Source organism: Bicyclus anynana, chromosome 6 (assembly GCF_947172395.1).
Source record: "Bicyclus anynana chromosome 6, ilBicAnyn1.1, whole genome shotgun sequence".
Lineage (NCBI taxonomy): Eukaryota > Metazoa > Arthropoda > Insecta > Lepidoptera > Nymphalidae > Bicyclus > Bicyclus anynana.
Genome location: NC_069088.1, coordinates 4,808,072 through 4,830,754, shown reverse-complemented (window position 1 = coordinate 4,830,754; position 22,683 = coordinate 4,808,072). Strand labels below are relative to the sequence as shown.

General features: G+C 35.9%; 1 protein-coding gene across 2 annotated transcripts in view; it reads right to left on the bottom strand.

Annotated features, from left to right (window-relative positions):
- Positions 1-22,683, bottom strand: part of LOC112049271 (protein scalloped) — a 123,151-nt gene that overhangs the window by 14,004 nt on the left and 86,464 nt on the right. For both annotated transcript variants that reach the window (XM_052882242.1, XM_024087099.2), the window contains 2 exons: positions 21,212-21,342; positions 13,039-13,168 (listed from right to left, as the gene is read on the bottom strand). In XM_052882242.1, coding sequence (XP_052738202.1) covers positions 13,039-13,168; positions 21,212-21,342 — 261 coding nt within the window. The remainder of the gene's footprint in view (positions 1-13,038; positions 13,169-21,211; positions 21,343-22,683) is intronic.

The window sequence follows — 22,683 nt, the reverse complement described above, 5'->3', positions numbered from 1 at the left end:
AGAACGGGAAATAAATAAATAAATAACTTATTTTTTTTAAGAGCTTAAAAAAAATTAAAAAGAAACCGCAATTGCTGATGTAAATAAATAAAATCCCTAAGTAAACAAATGTTATTTAAGATTCTACCCTCAAGAATAATAATGTTATGATTATGCTTTTCATTAGCGAAATTCATTCGGACAAAAGTAACTTGTAAGTGAGTTTTATTCGTCTTTAATCGCCAAAGTTTTATGATATCATCCACCTACCAAGTATTAGGCCCTTTGTAACTTTGTCCAAAATTTAAAGTGAAAGGCAGTTGTAGTAGCTCCGCAAACAAACTTTTCAAGTCTGCTAAGTGAAAACATTCTTGAAATTGCTTTGAAATTATGGCACCGTTTCATAAAGTTTTCACGACGGGCATTAGGTTAAAATTAGTATGGGACACTACGGGGAGAACTCATCACTCGATTATAGGAACAGAAATAAACGCGTCGTCCGTTTATACGTCGCAAGATCACACCGAACGACGTTGACGTCCGCGACCGCAGCGCCTCCTAGTGAAGTGCAATTAAAGTTCAAATACATAAATATTTCTTTCTATTGTCGTCGCTATCCACCGCCCCTGCGCAGGATAGCGACGACATCGCAGTACGCGCGGGGCAACCGGATTTAACCCAAACCCCTAGGCTGAAAAGCCTCAACCCCAGAGGAAGATCCCAGGAGGAAGGGGAGCGACACGCCTGGGTAAGGAGGCATTGCCTCGAGACCCGTACCTCCCGCCCCGTTCACACGGGCCGGAGAAGACCCATCGGTCGTTCTTTCCCGGCATAAGTGCTGAAACGAAAATGCTAGATTTTCTTAAACAAGCACAGTCATTAAAATGGAAGTGGGCGCGACAAGTGGCTAGACAACAAGACGACAGATGGACTCAAAAGGTTACTGTGTGGAAAGAGCCGCATGGCAAGAAAATAAGCGAAAGACCGGTATTTAGATGGTCTGATGATATAGCAGCCATTGCTGGTAAAGATTTGCGAGAGTCCGCCAAAGATCGAAAAAAATGGTCTGTTTTGGAGGGTTCTCATCTTCAAACGAACACAATAAATAAATAAATAAATAAAATAAAAAAGCCTTTTATTATTTCCCATTTACATAAGGTATAAGGTACAATAATTATTCTAATAATTTTTAAACAGAACAAAGTAGGTAACACTTTTATACTTAGTACATTTTTTTGCATTTTATCTTTTTATTAATATTTTTTATGTTACTTGTATCTATTTATTTTTCTTTCTTTTTCTCTATATATTATATATATCGTTATCGTTTCGAGGAAGCGGATATCGAAACGAACACAATACAAGAAAGTAAATAAAAAAATGTTAAAGACGACAGGTTCGACTTTAAAACCTGCCCGTTAAGACTCTATTCGTACCAACTACCCCTCTTATTTACAGTCTTTATGACTAGTTGGAGGGAAAATGGATTGTAGGTCACATTTATAAGCAATGACAACTAGCGTTTTTATAAAAAAGGCGTAATAAGCGGACCTTGAATATCAAATTGTTATAAATAAAATATTTTAGAACCGATTGTTCTGTTCTAGATACCTCAGTTACCGTAAGAGGTAATAGTACAAGATCCGGCGTAAGAAATATATACCCTCATCTGTTATTATTTTAATTGGGATAAGAAATAAATAAATATATTAACATTGACACATTGCACATGGGTTGCCTAGTTTAATTGCAGTCGGGTAAACAGTATTAATACATACTTTTCTTTAATTTTTTCAATCTCCTTCCTACATTGGTTTTTTTTTTTTAAATCGTACACTAATTAATAGAATATATCCAAATATATCCAAAATTATTGAAAACAGTAAAGGTTGCCTGCTTTTACTGTGAGGTTGCCAGATATAAACAGTTAAGCAATGTTATTTATATATGCTCATTAGTTATTATGATATGTATGATATATGTGAAATTAAAGCTTACTTTAACTGTATTATGTTGCCTTTGATCTAGTTCATGGTTCCCTAGATTTTGTGTGAAAAATGTGTCTGGCCGCAATTTAACTAGACAACCTATTTACAATGTGTCACTGAACATTATCTATCATTGATTTCATAGCACTAATGAATAACAGATGAGGGTATATATTTCTAATGCCTGATCTTAGACCATAATCATATTATGAGTATTATAAAATGGAATAAAAATAGAAAATTCTTACCTAGTGAAATAGTATTCGAAATCGAGTAATATTTCAAGAATGTGCAACATACATACCTACTGCAAGTCGCATGTTCTGTGTGCACTGTATCAATTCGTAGAATATAATTTGCAAAAGGTTCACGTAGTATCGTTACTATTTCAGGACGACATTAAATAATGTACTTCTACGGAATACAGTTGACTCACTTTTTAGTAAGTCTATTGGAAAAATTTAGAATTCAGATGTTGATATTTTTTTTTAATGTGTGTTTTGTTGAAATTGTGCATTTAAAAGAAAACATAAATACAAGCGAACGTTTCATGCCTAAAACTGATATATGTTAACAAATAAAACTTTTGACAGTGTAACGGTCCATTAATAAAATCTAGGCTCAGTATTGTGAGAAGGTCGGTCTCCGTAAAAATATAAAAAATAAAATTGAGCTTAGTCTACTTGTAAAAACGCAAGAAATTGCGTATAATACTTTCTGAGAAGTTAGCATAAATAGAGAAACAATTTAATCTGATGACTTTTCTTTATTTGCTTATATGTTCTTGTCAGCAGGCTAATTCACTAACTTTGACGTATGTTAGTTGACTTATACCAAATTGGGATTCTATGTAACAAATGACATTTGGTAGATACTGGATATCGCTTCCCTATCCCTATCCCTATCCTATACTAACCCTTCGTGGATATCACAGAACAGACAACGCCAAAACGCTAACGCTTTGTGGATATCATACAGTAGGTAGATGACATTTCTCAGTTGATTTGATGTTTTTTTTATATTCGGTTATTTTTCTAATAATAAGTAGTGAGCAAGTTCAGTAGCGAATTATATAAAAAGAAAATAGTGGATAATCGAATGATTCAGCGAATGACTACAGATTTTTCGTACACCGAATGTCACATCACTAAAATCCGGCATTGAGAGTGCTTTCACCCGAAACGACGTGTGCATCTCTCTATAAATAGTGCGTTGCAAGGATCAAGACGAAACGTTTCTATTCCAGCGAATAGAAAAACAAAGAAGATTATTTATTAGTGAGTTAGTTAGTTAGCTAATTTGGTCCGGTGCCAGCGTCTCCACGCTCTCTGCTCGCGCGCGGATGTAATTGTGCGTGCGCCTGCCATGTATGAATATTGATTGCCTTTTTTTTAATACGACTTTGTTTTACTATGTTTCTTAATTATATAAAAAGTGATAACACATGTATCATTTAGACTTCATGCTACATCTCTAGTTATCTATCTATCTCTCGTAGCGATGGTTTTCCATATTCGAATTATTTTGAAGGTTATTTGTTTATTTTAAATATGCTAAGTTTATTACAAAACTTTAAAAACTTAAAGTTTGTGTGCTTGTAGTGATTCTACAACCTGTTTGGAAGATAGCTTCTGATGAAAAGGTCCGACAAGAAACTTGGGAAATGCTCTTTTAAAATAAACAGTATGTACAAGATGGTAGATAGATAGGTGCATTTTGGGTGAAAAAGGCAATTATTTCTGTTATTGTAACCTCGACGTGATAAATGTTAGTATTTTTATAGCGAAACTTATGCACCAGCAGGCTCAAACCTTCTTGGGGATCTTGTTATAGAAGAGTACATCCAACTTTGAAGGATTTCTGTACTTTTTGGGGGCGATTTTTTAGATCTTACTTTTGTTTATAAATATTTATAGGAACAGCCCGTGTAAACCAGATTAAGGCTCTCTCATAAATATAAAGGAAAGCCAGAAAATTAAATATCAATTTTTCCTGATCCACAGATAATTTATACGATAAGGAAGATATTGAAGATCCATCAGAAACACATTAACGAGGCGACTAGCGGGCATGACCTGCCGATTGTTTTCGACAGTGTTGTACCTAGAGAAAGCAATCCCTATGTTTTTAGGCAAATTAGGAGACGAAGAAAGAAAATATTATTTTTATTGTAAAAGTACATTATTCTATAATTTGTTCTTTTGACATCAGGACAATGAGATATGTGACGTAACCTAGAAAAAGGTCCCAGCTCGGCATAGCCTACTACGGAGTATTAAAAGGCAAGTGAATGCAACTGGTAGATATGGATTTTAGCATTAAAGTCTATATAATCACAGAGGTACTGCGCCTGTAACTGTTTTCGGGCTCAATGTGACATGTTCTGTGTTGTTAATCCACCTTCAGGAGGCTAATGCTGCGCTTTTCGATATGGGGTCATCTTTTTAAAACTCTGGGACCCAAACTTCTACCAATTTTTCGAGCTATATACTCCGACCATTGTCACTTGAGATTTGCGACTTATCAAGCTGTCATTAATTTTGTTTTTTTAGAGATCTCCTAAGCATCCGCTCCGCTGACTGACTCTGAGCTTTCTTAGGAGTCCATCCATAGTTAATAACACGCACAGTTACAGACATATTTGTCTTCTTATTCCTGAAGACAAACATTTTGGAGGTACATGTATTTTTTTATATTTATCCGTAACACGAAATTGCTCCACTGCCGAAGTTTACTACCAGGCGCTAGACCATCATGAGTCCAGGGCAGTCAATTGTGCGTGGTTTTACATACACCCTGACTTGAAGTAGGTACGTAGTAGTACGTAATTAGTCAACTATCTAATTGCATAACCTGAAGTGGCTTGACGCGGTGTATGTCAACAACTGAAACTTCGGTAGGTATTAGTTGGAGTAACTTCTTTGAAAGTTAGCTCGTAACTTGTATAGAGATGCTATAAAGTTGCTTAATTGCTTGACTTATTTTAGATGCATATCAATATGGATTACCGCTTTGATGATTTGAAATAAAAGCCTGCCAAGTACTTTAACTGCATTAGATTAACGGAGATAGTGGTGTTAAAACCAAAATTAGCCCAATTAATATGAATGAAATGTAAAAAGAACCGTTTTTAGTGAAACAAAACTTTTTTACGCACGCTTGACTTAGGGAGTAAGCTAGTTAATGCGTAACGTAATGTAACTTTTCGTAACGCATTCAACAGCTTGGCGAATGCGTTACGAAAAGTGTAATCGGGCGAGGCGAACGGAGGTTGAGAGGGAGAGCTAAAGACGTTCTATCTAAAGCACACTCGTTTTTATCCCTATAGATATCTTGGACTGTGATGAAAGGGCGACGACAAAAATGCGGAGGGCTGGAATTTGAAGTTTCTGGCTTTAATTTTAGCGTTGACCCACTGGGGCTATCTAAATATGTATATTCAAAACAGCGTAATAGTGAAAATGAAAAGAGGGTCGATTCCAATAAAAGAAACATTAGGATCACTGACAGAGGCGCCGCGTCGCGACAGAATTTCACGCTGGCCCAAACAGACGATATGCAGGCCGAGGGCGCTGAAGGGTTGAGTGGCGACGGTTAAGGAGGATTTCTCGAGACAATCGGGAGTTATGCCTCGGGCGGGCGGGGCGAGCGGCGCGGGGGGAAGGGGCGGGCCTTCTTTATATTTTCTTACTGTGTTCGCCGCCTAGCGGCGCGGCCGGGCCCCTTACACGCTCGCTCGCTCACTAATTGCGCATTCTTCGCATAGTTTAGCCCTCCCGGCGAACCCCTCGCCGCCCCCGGACCACGTGAAGCCGTGCGCCGACGAAACTTTCATACTCCCAGGATATTGAGCGGTTTTGAATGTCTTAACCCACGGACGCGCCTGCAGCACTGCTGCCTTTGCGGCTCAACTGTTCCCAACTCGCCGTCGAACTGCTGACAGTCGCCCGCAGCTGCAATAATGCACCTAACAGCTCCATAAGTTGTTATTGATGTAATGTGTGTAATGTCTTCACTTGCCCAACTTCGATATTGACTTGGAATTGTTTCCCAACTAAGTGTATTGTTCGCTTGAGCTCAAATATGTTCACTACATCCATTACCGCACCGAATAGCACAACATAACTACCCGCATTATTTTACAATATATTTCTGAAACGAGATTATCCATTCCACGTGATTTGAAAAGATGATTTCTCTTCCTTTGAAAAAGCCATTAAAATGATTGGATTGGACAACACACTGGAGTTGATTTTTATATTTTTTGAGAAGGATTGCACTTTGCATCACAATACAGTACTTTTTAAAAAGTTAATTAGTAAATGGAATACTTTACGAAAATAATATCTAGATACTAAAAGATAGATACTAAAAGATAGATAGAAAACATTGAAATAGGTTATCATCATCTTCATCATCATATCAGCCGATGGACGTCCACTGCAGGACATAGGTCTTTTGTAGGGACTTCCAAACATCACGATACTGAGCCGCCTGCATCCAGCGAATCCTTGCGATTCGCTTGATTTCGTCAGTCCACCTGGTGGAGGGTCGACCAACACTCCGCCAAATTGGATAAAATAAAATCAAATAAAATGTTTCACTTAACTAACTTTTATCATCGAATAAGTACCTACCTAATTTAAATAAATAGTATCTATCCAAGCATAAACATCCGAAAATATAAGAGAAATAATTGAGTTCAAATATATTAAGTAGAAAGTTAGTATTTCATCTCTGGACGGACCAACCATCAAAATACGTAACATGTCGGTTACTTGACAATAAAACTAGAAACTGTAACAAAGCAGGAAGTTAAGTGCGGCAAATATCTCTGAAGAGGGTGAGGGTGCCGGACAGTGCCTGACGATGGGCCCGGACGGTGTTCCCGGACGGTGGACCCGGACGTCAGGAGCAGTCCGGGTGACGGGGTGACTCGCTGGCTAGATTAAGCCCGGGCCGACACGTCCGCGAATAATGCGTCCATATATTGCCCGGAGGAGCGTGCCCGCAATTATGTGCCGTGTACTTTCGCGTCACACTGCCCTATGACAATAAACTGTCCTTCTAAATACTATTGGACTACTGGATATTTCCAAATGCTTAGAGAAAGAAGAATTTAGAGAGAGAATCTAAGTCTAGCAATCCTCGGTTTAGAGGAGAGGGTGGGCTCAAATCCGTGAATTAGAATACTACGAGACCTTTCTAAAAGCATTTCAAAGAAATATTTTACAGTTGATAGAATTACTTACATACGCGAGATCATAAGTTCAATAACCAAGTAATGAAATAATGTTGTATGGTGGTGCTGCACCCCATGCTTCGGAGAACACATTAGGTCAGCCGTCTATTAATTTTAGTAACATCTGATGAGTAATACCAGAAGGTAATAGAAGCCCGCCAACCAGCGTTGTAGCAGCGCGGTGGGACATAAATCCAAATATTTTCTCTTATAAGAAGTCTGCCCTCTTTTCATTAAAATAAATTAATGATGACTAAATAAATTAATGACTAATGACTAAATCTTTTCAAATACAACTCAAATATCAATAGCATTGCACGGTTTAATAATCGGACTAACTCGTAAACCCGTGAGGTGATAAGTTCAACACCATAATTGGATCATCTGTTGTATCTATTTATTCCTAGCAAAAGATCTTCACTTATCGAAAGAAAGAATTTAAGAGAAGAGATACAACACTTTACGAGTTTAAAGATATGGATAGTACCAAATTGAAATAAAGAAACTAAGAACGATTACTGAGGCAGATGCGGTAGCATAGGTAATCCAGAACGAAAAATAGACCCTTAAAAATAAAACGATAGCTTCGCTTGGCACTTGTGGAAAATCGAAATTATTTTCAATACGGGAATAGGAATACAAGGGTAAAATATAGCCCTTGTAATTCAGTAAGGATGTAGTTTCTTATTGGTAAAATAATTTTCAAAATTACCCTTACAACCTTACAAACTTACCTCTATAATATTATTAGTATAAAAGTAAAAATAACGAGGCGACGCATATACAAGCCAGAAGTGTGTCTGATCCATCAAATATGTATAGAATAAGAACACATGAATAGGGAATTCATATTTTTAGCAGATTATAACAAAGAAAGCTAATTTCTCAACTACATAACACTTGCAGGCTTTATCGAACGTTATCTCAAATGGTCAGTATCTCGAGCAATAATTCATAATTATAGACAGTAATCTAATACTGGTTCAGTCATTTATTATTATCGGACGCTAATTATTACCGCGTGACCTCAACCTCGCTAAATAGATAATAGTTATTTAACTCACAATACTTGCTAAAAGGGTTTCGTTTGTAGCGCGCACGTGTGTCGCAATTTATTGTAAAAGTAATTTAAAGGCCATAATATACTCGTATACTCATGCACCGAAGGCTGCAAGGAAAAATATTTATTGCAGCATATACGCTTTCTAGAAAATCAGAATGGCCTAACTAAAATTCATTTAAGAGAGAGAGAGAGGGAAGGTTGTCAATTCGACCTTACCTCTAAGTTGGCCAACTTAGAGGTAGAATATAAATTTGAAAAAAAATTCTACCCTACGGGTGGGAAATTATAGGATTGATATACATCATTCACAGAATCTAATGCTGATTAGTAGCAACAAGAAATTATTTGTATTAAAAGATATTTATCTACTATCTACAAACTACTTGACGGTGGTACATTTTATAACAATTATGATGATTAAGATTTCTGAGTAAATACAATATTGCTTAGGCATAAGTGCATGTTTAGTTTTAGCGATCAGCAATTTTGCGTCTGCTTGACCGATGCTCCATTGCGTTTTGATGACTCTGTATTCAAATGCACTAATGGAATGGCGTGTTTTAGCGATAGTTTCAATGTTGTTGCTTTGATATCAATTTGAGGCGAGCTGCTACGGTTCCGCTGAGCAAATCTGAGCCCTTTTCCACCAATAACAAAGACTCACTAAGTTGCCATGACTGACAAATGTGTAGAGTTCATTTCCAAAGAGGTGACTCGATCCACGCGTCTTGAGTTTGTGAATGACCGAATTGAAGCATTTGGACGCAGAAATTCAGCCTTTGAAAAGAAACTAAAGTGTCTATTGCTGCTATAATAAGTAATCCTTCTTTTACATTAGTGGTTCTATTTTTTGGAGGAAGTTGTAATAAGTAGATCCAGTAAGTTTAGCCGGCATACGGAAAGAAAGAAGTTGATTTTAAGGAGATTCAGATTATACAAAATCAAAATGGTAAATTTGTTGCATTCGTAACAGTTTTACATTTAAGCTTACTGAGAGGGGAAAGGTACCGGCTAATGCTCATTCTCTTTTTGCGCCAAACAAACTATTCGTTCGTGTATGTTCCGGACACAATTGACGTGGAACAATTAAAGGCACCGACGCCATTACGGCGGACGCACATTAAGTTCGCGTCAGGCACATTATACCGTCCGCTTTAATTAAAGGACTGCCCGGCTCTCAGCTCCGGGGTGGAATTGCTAAACAAATCTACCGCAAGCGATGTGTCCACCTTAAGTGATTTAATAGACGGAAAGAAATGTGCCAGTTTAATCTTATCGTCTGCCGGAAATAATCCTTTTTAATGCTGTTACATCACGCTGCACGGTTTTGAACGTAACATTAACTTTAATATTATGTTACACTTTAATAAGGGAGAACCTTTGTCCAGCGATAGTGGTTTGGAAATCTAAACGTTTACACTTTACATTTCGTGAATCAATTACTAAAAACCAGCCTAGATTTTATGTATATAGGCGCAGAATGATAATTATGATCTCTAATAGGGCTTAGACCACAGAATAATAAAGCTACGTGAAGACACACTAATAAATGGAAATTATAGAATAAATCTTAACAATTATTGGATATTAAAGAAACAATGCCAATTGCAGTCATCTAGGCACAATTAACTAACTTTCCATTAAGAGACTCCTCTTTAAAAGACTGTGAACAAGTATTCTTAATAGTAAGTCATGTACTACCTATTCTAATAAGTAAGTAATATTGTAAAAATCCTAATACGACGAAGTGAAAAACTAAGTAAGTAAGAACTGAGTAACTTAACATCAAAAATCGAAACAGAAACGAAAAATCTTGTTGTAATAAAATGTCACTATTGCTTTCTCAAAAAAAATGTGTAAACTGTAAAGTATGTAGTACGAGTATAAGGACTTACCTACCTACTCCGATGACCTAACCAAACCGCATCACCGTGGATACAGTAAAAATTATAAAAAGAAGAAAATTAACGATGTTGTCAGGATGAAAGAAATCTACAATCCAAATGATACTCAAAACACTCAACGACTTGGCAATATTCCGAAAGCTGAAGTCATGAACGATCAGGACAATTATAACCTTTATATAGAGTAACATTTTGGGAACGTTCATTGATGACAAAACGATTACATACTTGAAATAAAACTCAAAACTCAAATTATTATTTCCTATTTACTATATTGTTCCAAAGCTCCAAACTTTTGGAATTTAAATAAATAAAAATCCAAAAACTTGACCGCGTATAAAGTATCACTTACCTACTTAACGCCATAATATATCATCATAGAATCAGATTTACAGATAACATTACGGGAATACGAGAGCAATTAGAGTCAATTGAAAGATAAGAAAGTAAAGAAAATTAAAATGCAAAAATATCAACCGACTTTAAAACCATAACACGTACCGACTAAAGTAAAAAGCGAAAAATAATATCAAGTTCTATAAATCATATTATGTTCTAACTGTTGATCAGTTTGAAGGCGGTGCTAACCCGATGATGTATTCATTCATATATATACATAGATTCGAATTGAGAATCTCCTCCTTTTTTTGGAGAAGAAAAATCAAGGAAAGAAATTCCTAAATTAGTACCCATGTGTATAAATCCGTAAAACGTTTTATATGTAGTTCTATATGTAGTCCTACTGATCATTCCCAAAATCTCACTTCGTATCTTACGTTTATTTTTGAAAGTGACACAAAATATTAACTCGAAACACGGGAGAGATTTACAGTGTTAATTTCGTGAAGGTTTCTTTTAGTAATCGTCACGTAGGGATAACGAGCTTCCTTAGTTAACACTGTAACGTGAAAAAATTTCCTCCGCTTTAGAGTAACTGAGCTTGCATTGCAATCATTAGTCTTTCTAACCTAAATTGGGTGAGTATTTTTTCATGTTTGCGTTTTCTTTGAATGGATTATATTTATTGGCTGTTATAATTAAGAAAGTAACTTAACTAACTAACTAAGAAAGTAACTAACTAAGAAAGTAAGGTAACTTTTTTGATAAAACCTAGTTTTCTATTCACTCACGACTTATTAATTTGTAAACTGACAAATTAATAAAAACAACCGATATGTACTGTTTGAATAATAACGGAAGACAACATACATCGAGTTTTACTGAGCAATAGGATTCAGTTATGTGATGACATATATCTATGTTAACAAAATTAAAAAAAAAGTTTATAGTCCTAGTAGGCCAAATGCAACATGGAAGAGGACCGTTGAGGCAGAGTTGAAGGCTGACGGTCCTGGATAGCGCTCAAGACTTCAATCCACGATAGATCTGTCTGGAAAAAGTTTGTTTCGGGACTTTGCAAAGCCAGGTATTGAAGGACTTCAAGAACTTTTCCAGCTCGTATTTAAAAAATCATGTTTTAACTATCTGTGAAAATCGGTAAAAAAGTGAACCTTAGTTAACATGAACTAGATTATGATGTAGGTAGTTTTCAAGCCGAGTTTAATCGATCACTAATCTAAAACTACGTATGTGTAACTTTTATCGAAATAAAATACCACAAAGGGACAATTGTCTATTCAAAAAAACTTTAATTTTCGCGTTTAGAATAATAAAAATAAATAATAATAAAAAAGTGGCCGTGAAAGAAGTTAAAAGTGACCCTGAAAACGTTAGCAAAATAATTTCATGTAATCTTCCTACAATATTTCAAAGTCGAGCTCATATTCCTTCTCCAGTAATGTTATAACTTCTATAGAAATAGCACTCCATTGTCCGTAAACAAGTAGAGTGACTGAAAGTTAGTGAATTTCGAAGATTGCTGGCACCTTGGCGAGATTGAACAAAACACTTCTGCTTCCTCGAATCGGCGACACACCGATCGGGCGAGATAATAATTGTCGGTTCACGTCTTTCCGTGGAATCCTATTGCGCAAACCGCTTTGTCGGATCACATCAATACCGCGCCTTTGTCTCGTGCTACACCATTGTTCATTTTAGGAGTGTCCTTGATACAGCTTCATAATTCAATTATTGTATTGACATGTACGCAAATTGAATTAGAAAGTTAATCATTACAATGGCAGAATAATAAGGTGATTAATTGAGGTTAATTGAGATAACCGCTACGCATATTAGTATGTTTTGTAAGATTTGGGTCGTATAGACCATGTTGGTAGTCCCCATGGTGTATAAACAATAGGTATGTGTAGATTTTAGAGACTTCATTGAAAAATATTCAAGTGACACATACCCATATCCATACAAATAAATGCGAAAGTTAGCCTGTGTCTGTCACCTTTTCACCTTATTGAACTGATTTATATAAAATTTTCAATCCTGGAGCAAAAATACGCTACTTTTTATATCCAGGAAAATCCATGGTTCTAGCAAGATCTGCAAAAAGCAGAATTTCGAAAAAAGAAACAGAGTCGCGGGCGTTTAACAGTAATAAAGCCCTTTATAATTTTACCCGTCTCATCTATCATTGACTTAAGAATTTGAAATGAACGTTGAAAACGTTTGACGATATATTTGGCAAATAGTTATATAAGCTTTCCGCGTTGCTATATTATACTTAAGGTAAGTTTAGTCAACTAAAGGAGATCGAACTCTATTGTCTCTGGCACTGCTAGTAGCTGTAGTCTGTTCATTGAATTTTGTGGACATGAGCGAAGTAATGATGGTATGGGTATTTGAAGTTATTTGACCCGCAACGGCATAGCTTTGCGATTGTATCACTGCCATAAGTCGCTGATTTCTCTGATTTTCAATATCGCGTTTCTCTAGCATGCCCGGACTCACCGTACATCTTGCCCTCGTCCGAGAGGATGATCTTCCGCCGCCCGCAGGGAGGGTAGATCGCCAACGCCTCTTGGAAGCTCTGTTCGATGTCCGGACTCCAGACACCCTCTGCGTCTGTCGCCGACAAGTCCTGCAAACGTTTGTGAGGCATTGATATAAACTTACTATTATAAGGGTTGTATTTTTCACTAGCTGACGCCGCGCGGTTTCACCCTCGTGGTTCCCGTTCCCGTAGGAATACGGGAATAATATATAGCATAGCCTTCCTCGATAAATGGGCTATCTAACACTGAAAGAATTTTTCAGTAATTCCTGAAATTAGCGCGTTAACCAAACAAACAAACTCTTCAGCTTTATAACATTAGTATAGATAAAATAGACGCGCGCTTGACTACGATCTTATGTGATGGCATATCTATAGTATGGCTTAGAAGGAACAAGTTTACCTTGACTATTCAGAGAGAAAGAGAGATTTTGGCTATTTAATCTCGTATTAATGGATAGATTAAGTTTCATTCCTGGCATGTCTTTAGGTGCTGCCAACTAGTGCCTCAACCATTTTGTAATGCTTTAGTAAAGTTTTTCAAACGTAGAAAAAAAAACCCCTTTTCGATTACTTCCAATACGTATATTATATGAACACAAAATATCTTGTTAGTTATTATAAATGCAAGTGCGTTAGTATATTTGTTTGTTTAAGCTTTCACGCCTAAACCACTAAATTCTTTAACAACGAGTTACATAGGCTATATTTTATTCACGTATTCCCAAGCGGATGGGAAAACTGCGTCCGCTAATACAACAAGACATTGAAATGGCTGAAAGTGATAAATAAAATATTTAAAACATATTAAGAAACCTATAAATTACTACTTAATAATTAGAGTATCAAATTTTTCTTTTTCGATTGCGTCAGCTGGGGTTGAGAGAGCGCAGAGACATCGCCTGATGGGGCGCGAAGGCAGAAGCAGAGTAGATGGGCGGAACGACTCTCTAAGGGCATCTCCTCTGAGAGGGCCGATCGGGGAGGGTGTTTAGGCCTGAGTGTATCAGTCCGGGCGTCCGCGAGATTGTAAGTTATTAGTCCACGGTGCTGTGGGTGACGTCAGATATTGGGACCTCGTCTTCATATCGGGGATATAAATAAACTACTCATTCCAATAGTTCATATTCGCATTGTATTCGTTCGACGCCGTGGGCGAATGCTTTCACTTCTTAAAAGTTTCAAGTTGGACGAACTAATAATGAAATATGAAATAATAATTTATGTGCAACATGTTTATATTTTCTAAATAATGAGGTATCATCAATAAATATAAAAAAGTGTTTGTCTGTGATTTTTAAATAACCGTTCTTTTTCAAGTGCTTATAGTTATTAATACAATACCAAAACACAAACCAGCTTTTTTTAAAAATTTTGCCTGTCTGTCGTTCCAGGTTAATCTTTGGATTTAGTTAGTAAGTAGTTAGTAGTAGTTAGTTGAACCGATTTTAATATGACTGTGAGTGTGTGAAATTCTTTGGTTCCCGCGGGATTTGTGAAAAACCGAGTACAATGTGGACGAAGTAGCGGGCGTTCTCTAGTATTTTATAAATGTTTATAGGTGATTAGGTATCATTTATAATATTAATATATTAAATTTGTAAAATATATCCACGTCCTGCGCGCTATGAATGTATCATTGAAGTACTACAGGAGGTAATTTATCTAGTTCTGTAGCCGAGATAATTTATGCCCTTTAATATAAATAACAATTTATAACTAGGGTTGTAAGGCAACGAAAAATAAATTATTATTCCTATCCTACTAATATTATAAACGCGAAAGTTTGTATGGATGTATGTTTGGATGTTTGTTATTCTTTAACGCCGCTACTACTGAAGCGATTTAGCTAAAATTTGGAATGGAAATGGATTTTACTCTGGATTAACACATAGGCTACTTTTTATCCCGAAAAAATCCATGGTTTCCCGAGATTTGCGAAAACTGATGATTTTAATGGTAGGTACGAATGTTTCTTACTCTTTCACGCCTCGACTACTTAACCGAATTAGCTGAAATTTAATATTGAGATATATTATAGTATGGATTAACACATAGGCTACTTTTTATCCAGGAAAATCCATGGTTCCCGAGGGATTTGTGAAAAACTAAATTCCACGCGGACGAAGTCGCGGGCGTCCGCTAGTGTTTAAATATTAAGTACCCGGCGTGCATTACAGTAAAGCCTTCTGGACTAAATGAAATTAAGACAATTATGCACATTTGTCCGTCTCTCATTTGTGCCTATCTCTAGTATAAAATATTGCTGGGTATACTTGGAATAGTGACTGTTTGTAACAAGCTATCAGCCCTAGGTAAGGCAGCAAAATTAATATTGGTTTTCGAATCGTAGGGATTCGTGGTTAGGTTTCAGGGTACTCCGTTATAAGGCCGTTTGGTTAACCACTTTAGGCGTGACTTTAGATCGTTTACGTCCGAGTCCATTTACATGGTTATTCGCATGTATTTTTTAAAAGATTTTAATGTAACTTGAGTTTGTAGGTCAAACCTTAAAGTCTCAATAATTAGAATCGGTGCCTGACATTCAATTCGTTTATTATATTCGTATTATATTATATTTATTTATATATATAATTACATATAATGTATTGCACCTTCCCGCTCTTTCTTCGCTAGTTCTCTCGTCAGGGGTTGCCTGGTAGAGATTACTTTTAGTAATAAGGCCGCCTTTGCATGCTAAGTTTAATTTTTCTTTTTATTGTTTTAATTTATAATTGTATATAGTATTTTTTCTTCTTCGTTTCCCTATTTAATAATTTGGTCTTTATTAACTACCTATTTAAATAAACATCAAATCAACTGAGAAATCTATACTAATATTATAAACCAGATTTTTTTTTGTTTGGTTTAACGCGCTAATCTCAGAAAGTACTTGTCCGATTTGAAAAATTCTTTCAATGTTGGATAGCCCATTTATCGTGGAAGGCTACAGGCTATATATTATCCCCCTATTTCTACGGGAACGGGAACGACGCGGGTGAAACCGCGCGGCGTCAGCTACTGTATGATATTCAGGAAAGGTTGTCAGTAGGCAGCGGGTGACATTTGTTACATAGAATCTCAATTTCGTATATGTTAACTATTATACGTCAAAGTTAGTGAATTAGCCTGCCGTTGGACGTTCACTGATGGACATAAGCCTCTTGTATAGACTTCCAAATATTACGGTCTCTGGCCGCCAGCATCCAGCAGCTCCCTGCAACCCGCTTGTTGTCCTCGGTACATCTAGTGGGGGGTCGACCAACACTGCGCATAACGGTGCGGGGTCGCTATTCAAGCACATTGGGACCCCAACGTCCATCGGCTCTTCGAACTATGTGCCCTACCGATTGTCATTTCAACTTAGCGACTCGCTGAGCGATGACAGATCTCCATCGCCCGCTGAGTGACTCTGAGCCTTCTTATAAGGCCCATAGTTGGCGACCAAGTCTCAGATCTGTAGCTGCTTGCTGATATACTTATACCTATTTGTTTTTGACAAAAAGTCATAGACGCGGCAAAACTGGCATGTTTTCTAAAATGGTGTTGGGCTGGACACATATCAAGACCATCAGACGGGCGATGGACAGAGAAGGTACTGCAGTGGTACCCACGTGAAGAGCGCCGGTCGAGAGGGCGGCCGCGACGACGCTGGCGCGACAACATCGTCGACACAGCGGGGACTATTTGGACCTTTGGTGATTGGCGAGAGACAGGGACAGATGGAAAAAAATGGAGGAGGCCTATGCCCAAAAATAGGCGTTCCAAGAATAAATATGACAATATAAATATTAAAAAATAAAAATTGACGAAATGATAATGAATAATGACTGAGAATTTTCTTTCTGACACAAACATTTTTCTTTGAAATTAATATTAATCAAATTAAGAATTGACATGTTTAATAATTATTGAAATGAAATGTTATATTTTTATTATATGTTTTTTGTAATTACTTAGAAATAAAGGCTATTATTATTATTATTATTATTATTATTTGTTTTTGATGACAATATACTACGAGATGGAACAATCCAGTTTAATAATGCAGTCACTAGGTGTTCGTAGGAATCGTCGGTATTTTTTTTCTAAAAATAAATCCTAGCTATACTATAGCTATTATAGATTGATTTATCGTCTCCGAAATCCTGCATACTAAAAAAAGTCATGAAAATCGTTGGAGACGGTTCAGATTTTATATTGTTTAGGTATACAATTATACATATATGCAAGAATTGCTATTTAATATACTGTGTAATTCTTAGTTTAAAAAAAAAAACGTAGAATTGTTCGTTTAAAGGTAAGATATAATAAGGGTAGATATATATAGGTATTTCCCGTATGGGCTCATTTAGTCTTGACCAACAGTTGATTGCTATTTATAAAAACTCGATATTTCAAATAATTATATTTTGACTTAATTAAAATTTTCATTATAAATAAAAATTAATATTAAGTCTTTCGTCGAAATTCGTTCAGTTTTTTTTTTAATATGAGACCTTCGTCACTGGAATGAAAGTGAGGAAATCGAGGTTTTTTCCAAAAATAGAGCTAAAATGAGTATCCAAAATATTTTTATTGGCTCCATTTATGTAACTTCGAACTAGTTATAATCCTTCATGAACATAACTGGTGTCATATTTTGTTGAAAGAAATAAATTATCGAACACCTTAAAATATTAATTACGAGTATGATAAGCAATTAATTTTTGATACCTACAAACCAATATATTCGTGTTGAAAATTTAAATACTAATTTCATTTTATATTTTTGTGTTAAAAATGTTATTATTACATAACAGTTTTGTTATATAATAATACTTAAGTAATAATATAAAAAAAAGATTATTACTCGTCGTTATTGCAGATTGCCGCAAGAGCCGCACGAAACGATATTTTTGTTGAGCAATAATCTAGTAGAATTGACATGACTAATGCTGGCTTATTAGGGCATATACAGCATCACATCACAGCAGGCCTTTTGTAGACTTCCAAATACCATGGCCCAGAGGCGCCTGCATTCAACGACTCCATGCGACCACTTGATGTTGTCAGTCCACCTGGTGGGGGGGTGTGTTGTCGCCTTTTCAGCACCTTGGGACCCCAACGACAACCGGGTCTTCAAACTATGTTCCCTGCCTATTTCCAATTCAGCATCCTGACACATCGATGTATGTCGGTGACTTTGGATATTCTGCGGATCTCGGATCTCCTCATTTCTAATGTAATCACGCAGAGCTACTTCGAGCATAGCTTGTTGCTTCTTCTGCTGATTGAGTCTTTTTATGAGGTCCATAGTTAGCGATATTTACATAAACTTAACAGATCGAACAAACATTGTCTTTAATCGAAATAAGTTTGAATTGTTTTGAGGAGAATCAAACGTCGATTATTTCCTACTAATATTATAAACGTGAAAGTTTGTATGGATGTTTGTTACTCTTTAAAGCCGCAAGTACTAAACCAATTTGGATGAAATTTAAAACGAAGACAGATTGGATTTCATCCCGAAAAAATTCATGGTACCCGCGGAATTTGTGAAAAACTGAATTCTACGCAAACAAAGTAGCGGGCGCCCGCTAGTTATATTATAATTGATTGTCAAGCGGTGGCTACTATACAACAGGAAGATGTAATACATTACCAAACATTTAGGAGGCTCGTGATACAGTATCGGTTCATCACGTAAACCAGATGCTATAAACATCTGTTTGTGAACAAACATCTATAACGAGGTTGCGGTTAAAAGATTGAAACATAAAACCTAATTACCTGTAGTCTATGAAATACTCGTAGCAAGTTTGAATTCTTGTACTCAGGAAATTTTATTAAAAGTTACTGTTTGTAACTTCGTAAAATAACTAAATCTAATACTAATAAGCTTGCACTATTCCTACATAAAATTATGATAATTGGTTAGTTTTGAATAATTTAGTGTCAATAATTTAATTACTTTGTCAATTTTTATGTTTAATTTTATAACTTTGATAATAAAATTGTTGTTTGTACTGACTGCTGTCAGTACAGACAACAATTATTAACGAGTGGACGAAAAATAATTGGTGTTCGAGAGATCCATTCGATTTGTCAACAATACGTTCTCAAATATTACCCGAAATAGCCGTTCTTTAATTATTATTTTAGCACTAACGGGATGCCACGACTCCATTCGTTCATTTGTAATTATTTTTTCACAAATCTCGCGAAAATCATATTTTTTCCGGGATAAAAAGTGTATTTAACTATATAGTTATACTCTTATACGGCATACTTTTACGGTAAAAAGTTACTACAGATAATAATATTTATCTATTCCAAAATTTCAGCCAAGTTCAAAAGTTTTTAATATTACTATGATTATTGAAAACTGTTGCAGTGGAAATCATGAAAAGTTCATAATATAAAAAATATAAGACATCATAGTAATACGAGTTCTAACTATATAACTTCAAACACGAAAAGCGACGAGTGGAGGTGCGTCACTGTAATTAATAGAGCCGGTTCTATTCTCAAAAGAACAAAAATAACGCGCTTGAGTCCGGCCGGCGGACGCGCAGACGAAAACATCGTGAATCACCTCGCTCCTCGGAACTCGCTTGTGAATCCTCCAGTTAATATTTGCACATTTGTTTTCTGTAACCCGCAACCCTTGCCTTAGTACGAGTGATACAGCGATAACTATTGAAATTAACGCAAACATACCAAGGTATCGAAAGTAACAAGAAACTTCAACATAACAAAAGTACTATTCCTTCTTTATATAATTACAATGATCGTAGGTATACGTAGGTGTACACTTTATTTATAACTCCCATAAAATTGTGAGTACTGTCATCAGTCAATCAGTGAGAAGTAATTGGTAACCAAACACTGATCTTAGACTGTTGTGTTATCACTGATGTTCACCTAATTAAAGAACATAATTTCCTTTATTTCTAAAACTTGATAACTAAAAATGACATTATTTGTACTTAAATCAATATTAAACGGACACTTTAGTGAAGTTGCGTAGGCGTAGCTTTGTAATGTTGTCTATACTTTATAACTGAAATGTTCTTCGTCAGATTAATTTCATTATTATTTAATTTTTATTTCATCAATCATTAGAAATGTAATATAAGACACATTCAGTGCACGGGCTTGTAGCACAAGATGATTCTGTCACATTTGTTTTCTACTTGATTCACGCCTTCTTTAGCCAACACACAAAGTAGCTTATTATTTGATTATGGAATGTTCCGTTAACTAAACCGTTAATTTATATTATAATGTAATTAATTAACTAATATGCATTAGCTTTATCATAAAGCCATCAGATTAATTATAATTAATTTATATCCATGTAAATTCCGTACATACTTTTCGCAGAGTTAGCAAAAAATAGATGTACAAATTCAAAGGAATTTTAGTTCAGTCATTCCTACTACTTACCTATAGTTCCCGTTATAATAAGTGCAAAACACATTAGACTTTTCGGAGTATATACATTAAGTATGTATACGCTCGTTTTTAAGTAAGCCTTTAAAAATGGACGTACAGAACAAGCACTTTTGAAAAATTAAGTCAGTTTGTAAGTAATGGCTCTGTCAGTACCATCGGTTCAGAATGCAAACGGATGCGATGCAGCAAGAAATTCAGTAGTTGTTATTAAACTAAGGAAATGTTACATTTTATAATTCTCATTTTGTGATTCATGTCATTTTCTCTTGCGCATATAAGAAAACATAGTCAGATGCGTCCATGTAATACAATTGCCTAGTTGGTCTAGTGGTTCCACTCCGTGCAGCCGTGTGGCCCAAACCAGCCAATCCACATTGGAGCAACGTGCTATATTTAATATCAATATCATATGTCCTATAACAGTCACATCTGATTCTGTAGCTGTAGTGGCATCAAAATGGGCTGATAATCCATACTAATAGGTATTATAAATGCGAAAGTAAGTCTATCTGTCTGTTATCGGTTAAACCATTAAACCGATTTGGATGAAATTTGGTGTCGATATAAATAGAACCTAAAAACAAGACATCAGGTCACTTTTTACCCCAGAAAAATTTATGGGAAAATCCAAGATTTGTAAAAAAATTATCGCGCCCGCTAGTATCTAATGAATATGTACGACTTTTTTACCTTCTCATCGTCGCTGGCATCGCCCACGTCGAGGTGCTTGGCATCGGCGCCGCCCGATCCATTGGTGTCGGGCGCGCCGGCCGCCGTGCTCCAGGGAGACGCAATGGTGCCGGCTGCGAGCGCGCCGCTCGCTGGAACAAACACACGCACTCGTTACGCACATGTACTAGTTGCAGAGATTTTTGTGACAGAATTTGTCCAGGCAAGTACTACCACTATGCTTATAACATCGCCAATTAGAAATACTGTGTTCATAAGGGCATGGTTGCTGGTTTGGTTACAGGCATTGCACGCGAGGCGTAACACTTACGCCTAAGGTAGGCGCAAAGTTGCAGTTTCTAGGATGTGTATGCAACTCGTAGCTTGCTAAGTGTTGCTCTGTTTAAAAGCGATGGTTTTCTATAAGTACTATTTTTCTATAAGTTTTCATTATAGAAATAATAAATGGAATATTGTCAAAATATAGTGACGACTTGGCGCATATGCCTCATTTTTCAACTAAGAGGATAATCTATATAACTAAATAACTAAGAGGATTCACTTTTTGAAAATTTGTGTCTAGCTAAAGTGAGCATCGAGTATTATTTTCATTTTGCGAAGTAATAATAATAATAATAATATATAATAGCAATAATAGAACAAATAAAAGTACGGTAATCCTGCCTACACAACAAATTTTATCGTAATGTGCCATCAAATTTAAGAAGCAAGTACCTACCTAGATGGTACGACTCTACAGAATAACATACTCGTAGATAAAGACAAACAAAAAGGTACAGTTACAAGAAAACCTGTCTCTTGTCAACTCTTCGAGTTGTAGTTTATATTATAAAAAGTCTACAACGATGTTAAATGGTTGTCTATAAAAATATTTTAGTAGTTAGATTTAATTTAAGTCGATATGATTTTCATGAACATCGTGTTACATAAAATTTTATCGTAATTCTCCATAAAAGTAATTATTACAAACTTAAATTAATTACGAATTACGGTTGAATTATAATTTCGAGCACTACACGGCCATCAAGTTGTAATAAAATTTTATGATTTACTAGCCATTTCCGGCACGCGTTGCAGTTCCACCGAAAGAAATCAAAAAATATTTTGTTTTGCTCCAAGAACCTTGTGTGTATACACATAACAAGTAACAAATTTCTTCAATAAGATGCTTGATTAATGATATTTAAAAAAAACATGTTAAAATTCAATTTTTCTGACTGAAATGCAGATAATTTAGGCGTGCGGTTGTTGCAACAGTGTGCAATAATCTCCTTGCTTCTGGTAGATTTGTTGCATAAGTAATTCTACAAAGACGTTTGAATGAAAGAGTTATTGTCGCATCACGTCTTTATTATCGCGAATCTTCACGAAAACATAGTTGTGGTCACGAAAATGAAACGAATACAAAGCGAGCGAAAGCGTTAGTCTAGAAACGGGAAAAGCCGTAATATGTCACAAGTTCTTTGTCTTAA